This window comes from Buteo buteo, chromosome 7, assembly GCF_964188355.1.
Source record: "Buteo buteo chromosome 7, bButBut1.hap1.1, whole genome shotgun sequence".
Classification (NCBI taxonomy): Eukaryota; Metazoa; Chordata; class Aves; order Accipitriformes; family Accipitridae; genus Buteo; species Buteo buteo.
This window is the reverse complement of record NC_134177.1, coordinates 42,852,171-42,867,323: the sequence shown is the minus strand read 5'-3', so window position 1 is coordinate 42,867,323 and position 15,153 is coordinate 42,852,171. Positions and strand designations below refer to the sequence as shown.

Here is a 15,153-nt window from a genome sequence, read left to right as displayed (position 1 = left end):
GCTCTACTCCTTCAAACGTGGCTGGATAGCAGTTCCAAAATACTTATTTTTTGAGTAATGTATTGTAAAAATCTTAACTTTAGGGTTGAATTACAAAGACTTCCTCCCCCTACCCCCCAAAGCATAACATCTTAAGCCAAATTTATTCATTTTAGTGTATTATCTCTCTCGTGGTGAAGGAGAGCACCTAGCTTGAAATTGGAAGCTTTTGTGTCTCAATTGCTTATTCCAGCCATCTTCAAGAATCTTCTCTCTGATAAAATACAGTATTAATTAGATGATTGTTTCATCAGGAATTTTCCCTCTATTTTCTACCCCTGAAAATATTTTTCATAATGATCTGGCATCTAGAATCTGTACGGGCTTTGTTGAGTAGTTTTGAAGTGCTTGATTCTTATGTAGTTCACTTTTTCTTTTTCTAATTTTGTTTTCCAGAAATCAGGTGATGAGGAAAAAGCTAATACTATTCTTTAAAAGAAGAAATCACGCAAGAAAACAACGGGTAATACTACCATGTTTTTTTAAAAAGAGCACATGGTTGGTTTTCTGTCTGGATCCTTGACTTGTATTCCCAACTGTGTCATGTAAATCCTATTGATCATAAAAATAAGATCTTAAGCTAAAATTCAGTTGATTTATTGGAAAATAAACTGCAGGTTTATAACTGTGGCTTGTTGATTATTTGGCTGAAAACCATTTAAAGTACAATAAGGAAAGAGCCTTTTTTCTTTCCTTTTCTTTAAGTGTATGAATGGAAGAGAAAACTCTCTAAATGTCATGCTTGGCTTCTCTCTCTGAACTTCTTTTCTTGTATAGTAGCTGTAGTATCTGAAAGAAAATGGGGCAGATCTCTAATTTTTGAAGTTTGACATAATTTTTAATCAAAATTGTGTATGTTGAATACCAGTATTAATTGACTTAATGCTTTCTTATATCCATTTCCTCACCTTCTCTCTACTGAAATTGGGTATGTGTCATATATATAAAATGGAAGCCACTGGAGCAGGGAAAATATGTCTGTTCATTCCAGGACCTCACCCATGTTATGTGTACCGATCACTTAGTGTATTTTTGGTTAGTTCAAGGTTTACTTTTGGAATTTAACAGGAACAGAAAATCTGTCAACGTTATGATCAGCTTATGGAGGCATGGGAGAAAAAAGTTGACAGGATAGAAAATAATCCACGCAGGAAAGCTAAGGAGAGTAAAACAAGAGAGTACTATGAAAAACAATTTCCAGAAATCCGGAAGCAAAGAGAACAGCAAGAACGATTCCAAAGGTATTACCATGGTTTTGAAATATTCCTACAAAATATCTCTTAGGTCTTAAGTTTTAAAGTTATTTATAATAAAATTAGTTCAGCTTAATGGTTAAGTTTTATGTTCATCATTTTTTTCCTTAAAAAAGAGTATTAGTGTATCATACAGTATTAAGTAAAACGTCTTTTCCTTTGTTCACTGTGTTTCGTGGCATTGAGCTCAAGTTTCACTTTGCATCCTAAGGCTCTTCATGACTGTCCTTCTTGTATATCCACTGTCTTATGTCTGGCCCTTTCCTGTCCCTCCCTATCAGCTTTGTCGGCAATGCTAGCCTCATCAGTTTGGTGGCCTCTTGGGCTGCTGTAGTGATGTCCAAATTGTTCCTTTCCTATCACCCTTTTTAGATCTGCCATCAAAACCCATGTTTTCCAAAAAGAAATACAGAAAAAGGACTAATTAGCAAAGGCTAGTTAGGTTGTGGTGCTCGGTGGGACTATAGGAGTTAAGCTGCTCAAATGCACAAAGAGGTTTGTGGAGTTGGTCTTAAGATAATTGGAGCATCAGCTTCACGTGGGCCTGTTCATTTTGAGCCTACATCCCAATTTATACTTAGTATTTTTCTGTCACTGGGTGGCTGTGTTACTCCTATGTTTCATGATCCCTCTATTCATTAGCCTACACACTGAAAAATAATTTGGCTTCTTTAATTAACAATTTGAGTGATCTTTTGTTGTACTTGCCATGTAATTTTATTCCAGACATTTTTGCTTTTTGAAGTATGCAAGCTATGACAATTAAGTCCCTATTATTTAATTTTAATCTATCAGACATTTGTTAAATGGAAACTGTACAAAGAGTCTTAAAAGGAATGAAGTGCAATTCATTTGAGAGTTCGCTTTATCTATGGTTCTGTAGGTAGTGCTTTAAATTAGAATTAGGTCAAGTTTGATTCAGTTGTGTTGAAGTCTGTTTATCTAATGTTTGAAATCATTTTAATACACCTTTGAGAGCTCAAGCCCAATAAAGATGTCATCTCATTATCTCTTCTAACCGTCTGTGTAAATCACCTTACATCATAAAACATAGGAAAAGCAGATAGTTTGTGATATATCATGAAGGCTGCAAGATTTAGCTTTGTGGAATCGAGAAGAGAGGAAAAGGAAGTAAACTGTTAGAATGGAAACAGAACTCCTATCTGTAAGAAGCTTTTACTTTAAGAATATATCACATCTTTAATTGCAAACTACTTGGGAAGGCGCCATGTCTACATTTTATTTATGTTCTCTAATGTAATGGCTAACAGTCCATAGCTGTGTTTGTAATACTAGTGTTGTGTAAATACTAAGGGGCTTTTTTTGTCAGATTTTGTGCAAATTTATTAGTTCAGTGAAATCTTTGAGCAAATGAAGATGTTTTGTCTCTCTATCAGTGACTTTTACCTCTGGAATGCTTTTTGACCCACATCCTGTAATATATTATTATGATGTTCTTAAGTGTAAAGATCGCTAGCTGGAAAAATTCTTGCAAATTACAGCTCTCCCCTTCAATGCAAAAGTTGAAAATTTTCCTTTGTTGTAATGAATCGCAGTGCTGTATTAGTAACTTGGCCAAATTGATGAAAGGCAAATGTAGTGTACTTTTTTCTTTTTTTTTTTTTTTTAAAAAAGCTGTCTTTCACAGTCTATCAGTTGTACTAATTAAAGTGATGATTTCTGTGCCACTGATGAACATTTCTCATACTCAGCAGAAGCATATTAATGTATCTAAAACACCTACTTGCAATGGAATCAGTGGTAACACTCCTTTTTTGATGTTGACTCTAGCATGCCCTGCTTGCTGAGCTTTGCAAGTTCACCTGTAAAACTGAGTAGTTTCTTGAAATTGCAGTACATGAACAGAGTTTGTACTCTGAGACTACTTAAGAAAGAACAACCCTAACTGATTTGGGAGACTGCTAACAGTATTTTAAGGAATTTTGAAGGTTGTCGTTGTTGTGTGCAAAATCTGAAAATATAGCTATTTTCCACTTTATCCTTACTAATTCTGTTTTGCCCTAATTCTAGAGTTGGTCAAAGAGGGGCTGGACTTTCAGCAACTATTGCTAGAAGTGAACATGAGATTTCTGAAATCATTGATGGACTTTCCGAGCAGGAGGTGAGGCTATTGTCTGTACATTGCTATAGAAGCACAGCAAATGACTCAATATCCTTTTATTGGCAGTGAAAGGTCTCTTTTAGAGGGTTTGTTTTTTTGATAAGAGAAATCTTTTGGGGCTGGTTTGAGAGAATCTGTGTGAAGTTTGGCTTGAAACAGGTCTTACAAATAGTTTTCTTTTTAAGGGTTATGCTTCTTAACTGTATCTGTCCTAGATTTTTCTCCTGTGTCTGTTCATTGCAGGCTTGCTACAACCTAGTTTTTATACAGCTTTAACAAATATGTGAAAACTCTTCCTTTCTAAAACCCTACACCATTTTAGTTTTTCATCGTTTGCAACACTACTTTCTTTAGCTGACTGTGTAAATGTTCATTGGGGTAGTGACAACTTCTAGAAGAGTTAAGAAGTGGACAAAAAGAAGTTTCAAGCTAATTGTGAATGTATACGGTGGTAGAGCTTTAAAGAGTTGTGTAATTCAAGAACTGTAAATATTAGTAGCAACTTTTTGTATTCTTTACTTTTTCTTTTATTCTTTGCCTGTAGAATAATGAAAAACAAATGCGTCAGCTCTCTGTCATTCCTCCCATGATGTTTGATGCAGAACAAAGACGAGTGAAGTTTATTAATATGAATGGTCTGATGGAGGATCCCATGAAAGTTTATAAAGACAGACAGTTCATGAATGTCTGGACCGACCATGAGAAAGAGATTTTTAAGGAAAAGTAATGGCCTTTCTTATCTTTTATTTTTACATTGCAAATGACAGTTAAATACCTAACCCCACAGTAAACATCAGTTAAATCGGGAATGCTGAAGCTTTTGTTCAATAATATTTGATAATGTTCTTAGTTGTATGAATGAAACATTGCAAAAATTTTAGATTTCTCCACTTATTTTTCAACTGAGTAGGCTCACGTGCATTTAGTCCTTAGGTAAGAAATTCTCTTGAAAGTGCTTTAGTTCTGTGATAAGATTAAAACGAGAAGAGTAGGTATATGATCTCATTATATCAACTAATAGCTAATTTTAAGTGCTTAGTTCTCAACTTGCACAATTTGAAAACTGGGCTTTTTAGACTAATTTCAGTTGTGTAAATCAAAGGCTTGCTGATGGAACAGATTGTTTGGAAGACTGCTTTTCTTATTTGATCATGAATTATGTTGTTAAACTTAAATAATTTCTGATTTACAAAAGGTTTGTCCAACATCCCAAGAACTTTGGTCTAATTGCTTCCTACCTGGAACGAAAGGTAAGACCTTTTTTAATATAAGTAGAGCCTAGGGTGGGATCCGTAACTTTCCAAATGTAAGTCATTTATCCCAGCATAATTTTCACTTCCTGGAAAAAATTTTAAGTCCAAAAAAAGTTACTGCTTTGACAGGATTTTATAATTCTTGACCAGTAACACAATCAGTGCATGCAAAAATCTAACAGAAGTTAGTGAAATGATACTATTGACAACAATAAAAGAAAATGGCACTTCATTTAGTTTTGATCTTATTTTCTTTTTGAAGCAGGTAAGCTTCTTTAACTATCTCACTGCTTAGATAAGGACATAATAGGCTCTGCTAAGCCGCCATGCTAACTGTAAGAAGTCTTGCCACCACCTTTCAAGTCAGAGGGATCCTACTGCTGGCTGAATTAGTCTTTAGAACTAATTTTAGTCTTTAGAACTGATTTTGCAGAACTGATGTAAGAAGTAATGGAGAATTAGGATTTGTTAGGACTTACAACAGAATCTGCAATATGTATGACTATTATGATAAATAGAAGCTTTCAGACTTGCAAATTGTCTAGTATAGATTAAATCATGCAGATTGAAGTAGCTGAGGGATATTATAAATACATGAGACTTGCATTTAACACTGTAATTTTATGCATAGTTATATTGTTATATTTGTGTGTGAATTCATTTCCCTGCTGAGCAAACAATTCTAATAGATTTTTATTTTAGTCTAGGGGCTGAATAGTTTTAAGTGTTGAGAGAAATAAAATACTAAACCCGTATTTTTTATAGGAGTAAAACCTAATATTTTTTTTTTGCTTTTTTACTTTAGAATGTTCCCGACTGTGTATTATATTATTATTTGACCAAGAAAAATGAAAATTATAAAGCCCTTGTGCGAAGGAATTATGGTAAACGCAGAGGAAGAAACCAGGTATCTTAAATTTATTCATCACTTGGATATTGTTATTTTATTGGTTCACGTTTACAACTCTCTTACTATCCATTATAGCAAGTATATTATATGGATGAGGGAGGGGGGAAGAAAAAATGATTATTTTTCCTTTACTACATTTTTGTCCTTTTTAAATTTAAGTAATCCTGACCTCAAGGATGTTCTTGGTTAGTTTGTGTTTAATTCTGTGGAAGATCATCTTCCTTTGCACATTCATGACTGTTTTTTTTTTTAATATGGACAATTCATTTTATTTTAGGACCCTGCCATAGACATTGAAGTTGAATCCATTATTAAATCCTCTGATGGAGCCAACAGAAATTAGGTTTACCATGTGACTTGCAGTGGAAATTATATAATCACTTCATAATGTCAATGTTTGTCAAAAAGTAGAGATTAATAGTGATCTTTATTTAGTGGTGAGGCTCAAAGTCAAACTGGAACTTCATAGCAAGAGGAAAGAGGTTAATTTAATGCGTGCAAATAAATTCTGCTGATTCAGGAAGTATTCTTTTGGAAGTTTTGGAAGTCTTTGGAGGGGAAAAGAACAGCATATTATGTACAAAAAGCTTATAAATACGTTTGCTAGGCTACTAGGGTTAATGTGAATATTAGAAAACAAAAAAAAAAAAGAAACTTTGGACTTTTTTTTTTTTCTTAATGAAAGCAGGAGGAGTGCTACGTATTCACTGAACATGTTCCCTGTTCTTCCCATTCTGATTTCCCCTTGCATCTATCAGGTATTTAGGAAATACTGAAAATAGAATGAAAGCTATGTCAGTGACAAGGTTAGGGAAGGTCATATATGAAATAAGGTACATGAACAGAGTACTAGATGTAACAACAAAGCCTGCAGGTATTTTGAGTTTTTATCCTTAAAATGAATTTAACAGCTGGAAACTGGTATAGATGTGATGTGCTGAAGAAATACCTAGTGCTTTGTTGGAACTGAAGCTTGGTGGGGGCAGGAGGGGAGGGTCCTCTCAAATTCAGGTTTTTAGAAATCCACAGACCTTAAAATATGAAGAATTGTGGGTTATTGGATTTAGTCATATCTCGGCAGCGATATTAAAGAGAAAATTCTTGAGACTTTGAGGTATTGTGACTGCACAAATCTGTACTGAGCTGCAAAACAGCAAATTAAGTAAATATTACACTTCAGGGTACGTGAATCCTCCTTTAAAATAATGTAAGTTTTCTGAGAGTCCCAGTAAATGTAATTTTTTTTTTTTTTTTAAATAAAAGAAAATTACTGCAAACAGCTTCAGCTGATAAGTTGATCCTGTTCACTAGAAACAGTCATCATGTTGTGCTTCTATGGTGCTGTTGTACTTTAAACCTTTTAAATTACGGTCTGGTGTTCTAAGAGAAGAGATTATATCACAGAAGACTTATTTGTCTATACCCCAGAAATTATGGATTGCTTGGGATAATGTAATTTTCATTATGCACAGGATTTACTTAGAGTGTCTACTCTAACTAATTGTGAACTGCTGTGATGGGAGAAAATACTGGAATTAGCTGTATTTTGCCAGAATTTCTGTTAGACTTTCTAAGCCTAATAATGCTTTTTAATAGGAAAAGTGTATTGTTGTGTGAGTAGTGATGGTGAAAGATTCTGATTAGAGTATGGACATATGGCAAATACAAAGAAGATAGAAATAAACAAGATTGTTCAAAATGTAGACAATTGCTGTGGACACTAAACACAGATAATGCTGCTGTTTTAAGTGGCTCAGTTTCATATTCCATTATAAAATGAGATTGGTGTGATCATAGTAAATGTACACGTGTTGAGCAGTATCTTTGCTGTATGCTGTTCTTCTGCAGCTGTTCCAAGAGGTGAGGAGACAGAACTGGCTCAAGCTGTAATGCAATGTAACTAAGTTTTGAGGTATTCAGAAGATCATAACTGTATATTTAAATGTCTGTCAACATTGTTAAACTTCAGAATATTGGAACTGGTAGAATTCAAAATTTGGATGGATTTCTCAATCCATAAATTGTTTGCTTTCCTTGGATAATGCATATAAACTAGAAAGATTTTAATTACAATCCTGTACACAAGGGCATAGATTTGTGAACTTGGCTCACTATAAAAGGAAACCCAAGGTGCTCTGCCTGACTTTATAACTGCTCCTGTGAATGCTGATTTATGTGTGAATAACTAAATACCTGAGTTGGAACACTGAAGCTGCTGTCGTTCGTTCAACTCAAATTATGTGCTCTTTGAATTTTAGCAGAGTTGTAAGTCTTACTTGGTAGTAGTTGATCTACATTAAGTACTACAGCAGATCACTAAACTTGGGGCAACTGCTAGACAGGCTTAATGTGTGCTCTGTTAAGGATGCAGATAAGTGTCAGACTTTACTGATCTGAAGAATGTTGAGGTATACTTGCAAACTCAAGGAAATACTCTAAACATTCTAAATGGGAAATTTTACCATTTCTGGAAGTTTAAATTCAAAAGTATTGTAGTTAGCATGTTTAGTAATGCTGTAGGAAGGTATTACATGGTACCAAAACCTGTATTTGTGTATCTTAATTTTATTAATGATTAATCAGCAACATTTGTAACAGCTACTAAAAAAGAACTTGAGAGTGTTGAACTGCCTTGCTTGCCAGAACTTTTATCTTACGGTTGCAGAATGCAGTTCATCCCCCTTCTCCCTCCTGCGTCCTGGCTTTGTTTGAAGCTGATATTTTTCATATCACTGAGTAGCAACCTGAAACTTCCTTGCTGACTGGCAAACACAGGTCGTGTAAGATTTATGATGTGCTCCAAGATGTGCTCATGCCAATAACAGGTGCTTCAGCTTAAACTCTTAATAGTTCATACAGTTTTGTAAATTAGAAGGCAAGCAAGTGGAATATTTCAGTGGAGAAGATATCAATCATGGTAATGATGTTGAAATCCTTCAGAGAATGTAGTGAGTACAACTTGACTCAAGTTTCAGTGTGGGGACTTTTACTTTAGAGAAGCTGCATGCAAGATTAAGGCGTGTCAAGTTAAGAGATGTAAGTCTTATTAAATTCTGATACCTTTTTGTCCGCAGATAGGTCTAGAAAGGACTTTTTATAAAATGCTGCCTAAACCATTCCAGAACGCTCACAGAGGCAACTAAACGAGTGCGTCTTAAACCAAATGTGATTTTTCAAACGAAGAGCAAGTTTTTAACATAGTATCGGAAGAAAGCATGGCTATACGATGCTTTTGCATAGATTATAGAGAATTCCTTAAATAACTCACTGAAACGAGGTTCTCTCTGAGTACAGTTTTTCATTTGAAATTTGGTAGCAAAGCGGCAGTCGGTAAGGGGTGCGTTTCTGTGGTCTAGCTGCCCGGTCAGCACAAACGCGTGTCTGTGGATCAAGCCGTGTGCCTTTGCAGCAGGTGGTACAGTCCAGTGATCTGACTAGACAGAAATTTGCTGTATGTCTGTGACGGCCAATCAAGCCGAGCTCGGTGGGGATTACCTCTGGTGACTCCGGTGAGATTAGAAGGTTGTATGTGAGATGGGCAACTCTGCTGTAGGCAGCTTAAGTGGCAGAATGACACAATTTCCTGGAATAAACACGTTGCTGGGTCAGGCAGCCTCTGCTGAAGAGCTATGTGATGTTGGTGCTGGTGTGGGTTTTGTCCTTTTGAATCGTACCCTGAGTTAAAGCCCGTCCCCTTGCCTGGATAGTAAAAGTTTTAATCAACAGATGAATGTGCAGGTACGTCGCTGACCGAGGCTTCAACTGTTTTAAGGTTTGTGTTTAACCTGCACTTGACCTATTGGTTATGCATGTTAAATAAATTCACTGTGAAATAGAGAATCCTGTTATTTACAAAGTGTTATGTTAAGTTAGCCAGGCAAAAAGAACAGAGGATTTTCAGCAACTGTTCTGTAAATAGATTATATGTAAAATACAGATTTTTTTTTTTTTTTAATTTTTTTCTTTTCTTCTGAAGATGCAGCTTTTAACTCCTTGCTTTTGAGGCCAATCTATCTAGCACGATGGAAGTAGTTTATCTTAGCATGTCTCTTGACATCTTGATTGAAGGAAATTTTTGCATAACCAAGTAATGCCAGCATCTTAAATGCTAATACTTTGCAGCAAGATGATAGGGGTTAGCGTTTGGGTTTTCTGCTCCAGTTCACTTTATTAACATGTTAAAAACAAGTCCTTTTTGTGACTATTTCCAGCCTCAGTTTTGTTAGTGAAACAGTGACACCTGCTGCTACACTTACAGGAAGGTTGGTTCCTCTGTGAAAAAGAAAAGCCTATTTTGAGGAATTTTTTGGTGGAGTGTAAAATCTGAGATAATGAAATCCTAGAACAGCAACCTTGTAGTTCTCTGCCCTTGTCTTTCCCTGAATTGCCAAGTGTACTTTGGGTATTTGTTTGAAATGTAGCTTTATGTAAGTATTACATGTATTTTGCTCTTTGAAGTTGACTTGCAGAGTCTAATGCCCAGTAAGGGACAAGTCAGTTCTGCACACAGCGAATTTGAGGGGAGAGCATCTGGGCGTTGCAGTTCTTCTGAAGGGGTGACTCAATTGACGATTAATGGAGGTGGTTTGTTTAACCCATTCAAGCCCCCTCAGTGTAAACTCCTGTGAATGGTTCCCTCTGTGTGGCCATATCTGACTCCCTACCCTCTCTTACATTCCGTAGTTTCTTATGAAAACCTATTTAAGGCGGAATTTAAACTGTAATCATGCATTTTAAGTGAATTTATGTATTGTCTGAGAGGAGGAAGAGCTCTTTCCTCCTCCTCCTTCTCCCCTCACCTTTAACTGGAGTCCTGCTTACCATAACCTCGACAGCAGCCTCAGGCTTTCTTTTCTCATTCTTGTTGTATGGTGCCTGGTACAGAAAGCTTGGATTTTTCTGTGGCACTCAGAAGATCACCTTGTTACAGATACTGTTCAGTGTGAATGGGCAATATGGATTAAGCTCTAGATGCTTGATATGGGTGACTGACTTTTGAGGTCCATCAGGAGAATTCATTCATTTGCTGTTTGCTTCATGTAAGGGTTCTGGGAATTAGGGGAGTGGGTTACATGGTTCATTTAGTGGTAGCCAACTACTGCTTGGTATTTTAGCCTGGAGAGAAAGGAATTTGCAGGTGAGCTACGGACATAGAAATGCAGCAGTGTTGGAAAGCGAGATGTGTCCATGTGTCCAGATACATGATTGTGGATGGCAAAATGCAGTATTTAGGCTCCTAAATATATTTAGGGAGGATAACAACACTAAAACTTAGGGAAGTCTTTTCTGTAGCCACATTTGATAGATCTTTCCTAATATTTTTCTTTTTTCTCCTGTATGAGCAGTGTCATTTTTCTAATGCTTTCTTAAAACGTGACAGGGTATTTGGCTTGTGTAATGTTAGGCCACCTCTAACAGCAAAGTCAGAAAGGGAATGCCAAGGCTACCTTTTTTTGTGTGTGTGTGTGATAAGGAATAGCAAAAGCAATGCCACAAATTTTCCTTATGTCTTTTAGAATTTTTTTTTTTTAAGTTTTTTTTTTTTTTTTGCGGGGGTGGGGGGAGGGGAGAAGCAGCTCTAAGGGACCATGCTGGTAATTCTATGTGATCACATTAAGTAACAGAAATCTCTTCCATTAATTCCTGTTTGAAGCAGATAGTATCTTCTGGAAAGTTTAAATCAAATTTATGTGCTTTCTAAAATGAGATACCCTTGCGCATGGTAGTCATCTGGATTGCTTTGAAAGATAAGGAGCGAGAGTCCCTTAACAGCGAATGTGTAAATAGTATTTTGTGCTGTTTTCCTTAGGATAATAGTGGGTAATGGTAATTACTTTGTTGTTAGTCAGTGCTTAATGTGCTTGTAAAACTATCATCTCGATAAAGACTATAGTTAAAAAAAAAAAAAAAATCTAGGCTATACTTTTCCTTCTGTAAATTTACCGGAAATGTAAGTCTAAAATTCCTCACCCAATTTTTTGAACAATTACATTTCTTAATTAAATGACAGTTTTGAGAAGGTGGCTTAGAGTTGGTCAGAATTTTCTTGCTACAAGATCTTCTGCTTCCAAGTTGTAAGCTATCATGTTTCACTAATTTAAAATGGACAACGTTAAAAATAAAATTTGAGAGGCGCAACACCATTACTGCGCAAGATGTTGGTCAGAACCTCTCTAAGAACTTTAAAAACATAACTGTTCGTGTTTAGTGTGGCATACAATAGCACATGTATTTGTTAACACATGGACGTGGATGTTATCACCACTGTGCTCACGCTGCAAAAGAAGCCTGTGCTTCAGTGGAATTTGTAAGACAAAATACCACATCTGAACGGGGCAGCTGACCAGAAGAAACATAAGAGAAAATAAATTGAGAGGTACTGAGGTTCTATAGCCAGTATATAGAAACTGCACGTTCTGTGGGAAAGGGGACTTCTGAAGTCTGGGAGATAATGCCTGGAACATCATGTTCATTATGATTTCAGGGTGCAGATAGGTGTAACAGTTTTTGGCAGAGGCGTTTTACTGTTACGTTGATCAGTGTGTAGTGACTGTAACTTAATATATTATTATCAAGTGGGAGGTAAGGCAGCATCAGTGTTTGTGCTGCTCTGAGTACAAGTTGCTGCACCTTTGTGTGACCAAGTTGTTATAATATGTAAATCCCATTTCATTTCAGCAACAAATTGCCCGTCCTTCTCAAGAAGAAAAGGTAGAAGAAAAGGTAGAAGAAGAAAAAGCAGAAAAAGCAGAGAAAAAAGAGGAGGAAAAGAAAGATGAGGAGGAAAAGGATGAGAAGGAGGAATCTAAGTAAGTATATGTACTGAAAATGCATTAATTCACCCTAGATTGCAGCTTTTTGCAAAGATCAGAACAGGATTCACGTTAGCCTGACAGTGAAATCTGGACTGAACACTGTTCCTATTTAGGTTAGATTTTGTGCATTAAACAATTTTTTTGGACATATGAATTACTCTGTCTTGCTGAACTAATCAGACTGGTGGAAAAAGCCATGGGATTATTTCTTTTTGCACATGTAATAATTTTCATATCTTGTTGGTTTGGGTTTTTTTTTTTCATATGTTCTATCGCAGTGTTCGTATTTTCTTTGAAGTTGATAATATCGTGTATTTATGTTATTCTCTAGCAACTCTAAGTTGTGGGCAGTAAGTGAATTCTGTTTCACTAAAGGCGTCTTTTGGGTTTGTGGAGTTTTTGTGGTGTGGGGTTTATTTTTTTGGTTTGGTGGGTTTTTTTACATTGATGTTTGGGAGTATCTGCCCATAATGGCTATCTGAATGTGACTGACTTGTATTTTAACTACTCCCAGAGAGAATACCAAAGAAAAGGACAAAACTGAAGTTGCACCAGAGGAAACAGAGGAAAGGGAGCAGGCCACTCCTAGGGGCCGAAAAACTGCCAATAGTCAAGGTCGTCGTAAGGGCAGAATCACCAGATCAATGACAAATGAAGCTGCACAAGCAAATGCTGCTGCAGCTGCAGCCACTGAAGAACCACCACCGCCTCTTCCACCCCCACCAGAACCTTGTGAGTAGCATTTATAGGACACTCAGGACCCATCTGGTCGTCAGGCTCTTCACTGACATAAGGCTGTTTTCTGTGCATGCAGTGTGTTTTGTATTATTTTTTTTTCTGTTTACTATGACATCTTTATTCTTAGGCCTGCTTATGATTTTGTGACTGTGTGGTACTGTTAAATTTCATGAGTGTAACTTCATGAATAGTGTATGTGTAATCAGATGACTCCGTTAGAACCCTGTGGGGGAAAAAAGGCAGTTCAGCCTTTCTGTAATAAATACATTTTCTCTCTTTGCAGGGTTAATGATGGATCTGTCAAGATTCAAATGCCTTTGACACAGATTGACTTACAGGCTGTAGCTCACAGAGGATATTGTTAAATAAGTAGGCCTGATATTTGAGTACTTTAGGGAGTTTCATAATCTGAAATAGATCCTAGCAAGTTGTTTTTGTTGTTGTTCCAACATTAGATGGCAAGAGACTTCTTTAAAATAAAATGTTACTTTCTTGGCACGTGGTTAAAAAAGACTATGCTATCTCTGACGGCGTTTCTGAAAAGGCTGTGGTGGTGCAGAAATACTAGAATACCTTGTGGCTAGTAAATAATTATCCAGGATGGTGGGGCAGGGTTGTTGTTTTTTTGTTGTTTTTTTTTTTCTTGCAGTGCTCTGCTGTGGCAAGGTTTGTTGCTCCTAGCTTTTCAACTGGGTAGTTACAGGCAGCTGCTATTCTAGAATTTGTAACAATTCTTTTGTTGCTCAGATGTTCTACATATCCTAAAGAACAGAGTAAGTGGACAAATTAGTTCTCATTTAACTGTAAACATCAGAGACTGTGATAGATATTCTTGCTCAGTTGATATGGTGGGTTTTTGTCAGGAGCTAGACTAAGGCAATGATGTATTTTGCTTTTGGTTTTTTGGTTTGGGTTTTTTTCTTTTTTTAAACCATTTTTTCCAGGTTTTCTGGAAAATCCAAAATAGCTTTTCAGTGGATCAGATACTTTATAGTGTCCTACTTTTATTGTTTGTTAATAGAAGTTGTTGAAGGGTCCATGCTACATACTGTGCATAATGGCAGATGTTATGAAAAGGAAATGGAGGCTGTTGCAGCTTAATGCCATTCAGGAATTTAAACAGAATGATATCAAATCCAGAGAAGCGAATGAAAATTATTTTGTGTTGAATCATGCTTAGTTTTCTGCTTGTTTTTACTTACTGATTTTTTTGTTTTCTTTTATTTTTTCTCTGTTTATCTGGTAGGAGACTCAGTTAATACAAGAAAGTAGATTTCTTGATACCCACTAACCAATAAATAACCATTTCAGTCCTTTCCATAGCAGTCAGTGAAATAAGATGGAACTAGCTTATAGCATGTTGGATTGCTGCTTTTAGTAGTTGATGGTAATTATTGACAGTTCAAATAAAATTTTAGTGATAAATACATCTAAGTTACTTACAAGTCTTCTTTGACAGATAATTAATTATAGTTTTATAGGCAGAATAGTTTTGAACAGTTTGCTCTGCTGAGATTGTGGTGGTTCCTACTTTATCTCTAACTTGGTTTAATGGAGATTGACTACTTCTCACTGACAAGAGCAGCTTTCCCAAGTGACTTGAACAAGCCTTAATGTGACCGGATTAGTTGACCGTGGGATGCATGATTGGTGCCATACTAGTGAATCCTGGTCTTTTCTCTGATCAGTGTCTTTGTTTCTCTTTCAGCTTCTGCAGAGCCTGTGGAGACATCCCGCTGGACAGAAGAAGAAATGGAAGTTGCTAAGAAAGGTAAACCTTGTAAAGCTTTTGACTTATTTCTGAACACTTGTATTTACAAAATTACAATAATTTACTGAATACGAGAGCTGTGATTTTTTTGCAACACTACATTGAATGAATAATTTGAACTTTTCTGGGTTTTTTTCTTAAAAAAAAAGCAAACGTCTTTAACAGACAATATCAGTTTTTTGAGACTCATGTTGACTTTTTTCATATGGCCTACTTAGAACTGTTGATGTTGTACTTGGTCCACAGAATTCT

At 36.1% G+C, this 15,153-nt stretch overlaps 1 protein-coding gene across 4 annotated transcripts in view; it reads left to right on the top strand.

Annotated features, from left to right (window-relative positions):
* NCOR1 (nuclear receptor corepressor 1) overlaps positions 1–15,153 on the top strand; it is a 73,422-nt gene that overhangs the window by 27,348 nt on the left and 30,921 nt on the right. For 3 of the 4 annotated variants that reach the window (XM_075032817.1, XM_075032818.1, XM_075032816.1), the window contains exons 9-17: positions 436–502; positions 1,108–1,280; positions 3,324–3,414; positions 3,959–4,137; positions 4,610–4,664; positions 5,473–5,574; positions 12,256–12,386; positions 12,907–13,124; positions 14,839–14,901. In XM_075032817.1, the coding sequence (XP_074888918.1) occupies positions 436–502; positions 1,108–1,280; positions 3,324–3,414; positions 3,959–4,137; positions 4,610–4,664; positions 5,473–5,574; positions 12,256–12,386; positions 12,907–13,124; positions 14,839–14,901 (1,079 nt within the window). Of the gene's footprint in view, positions 1–435; positions 503–1,107; positions 1,281–3,323; positions 3,415–3,958; positions 4,138–4,609; positions 4,665–5,472; positions 5,575–9,120; positions 9,350–12,255; positions 12,387–12,906; positions 13,125–14,838; positions 14,902–15,153 lie in introns of those variants that run through there. The other variant, XM_075032819.1, reaches the window with a different exon arrangement.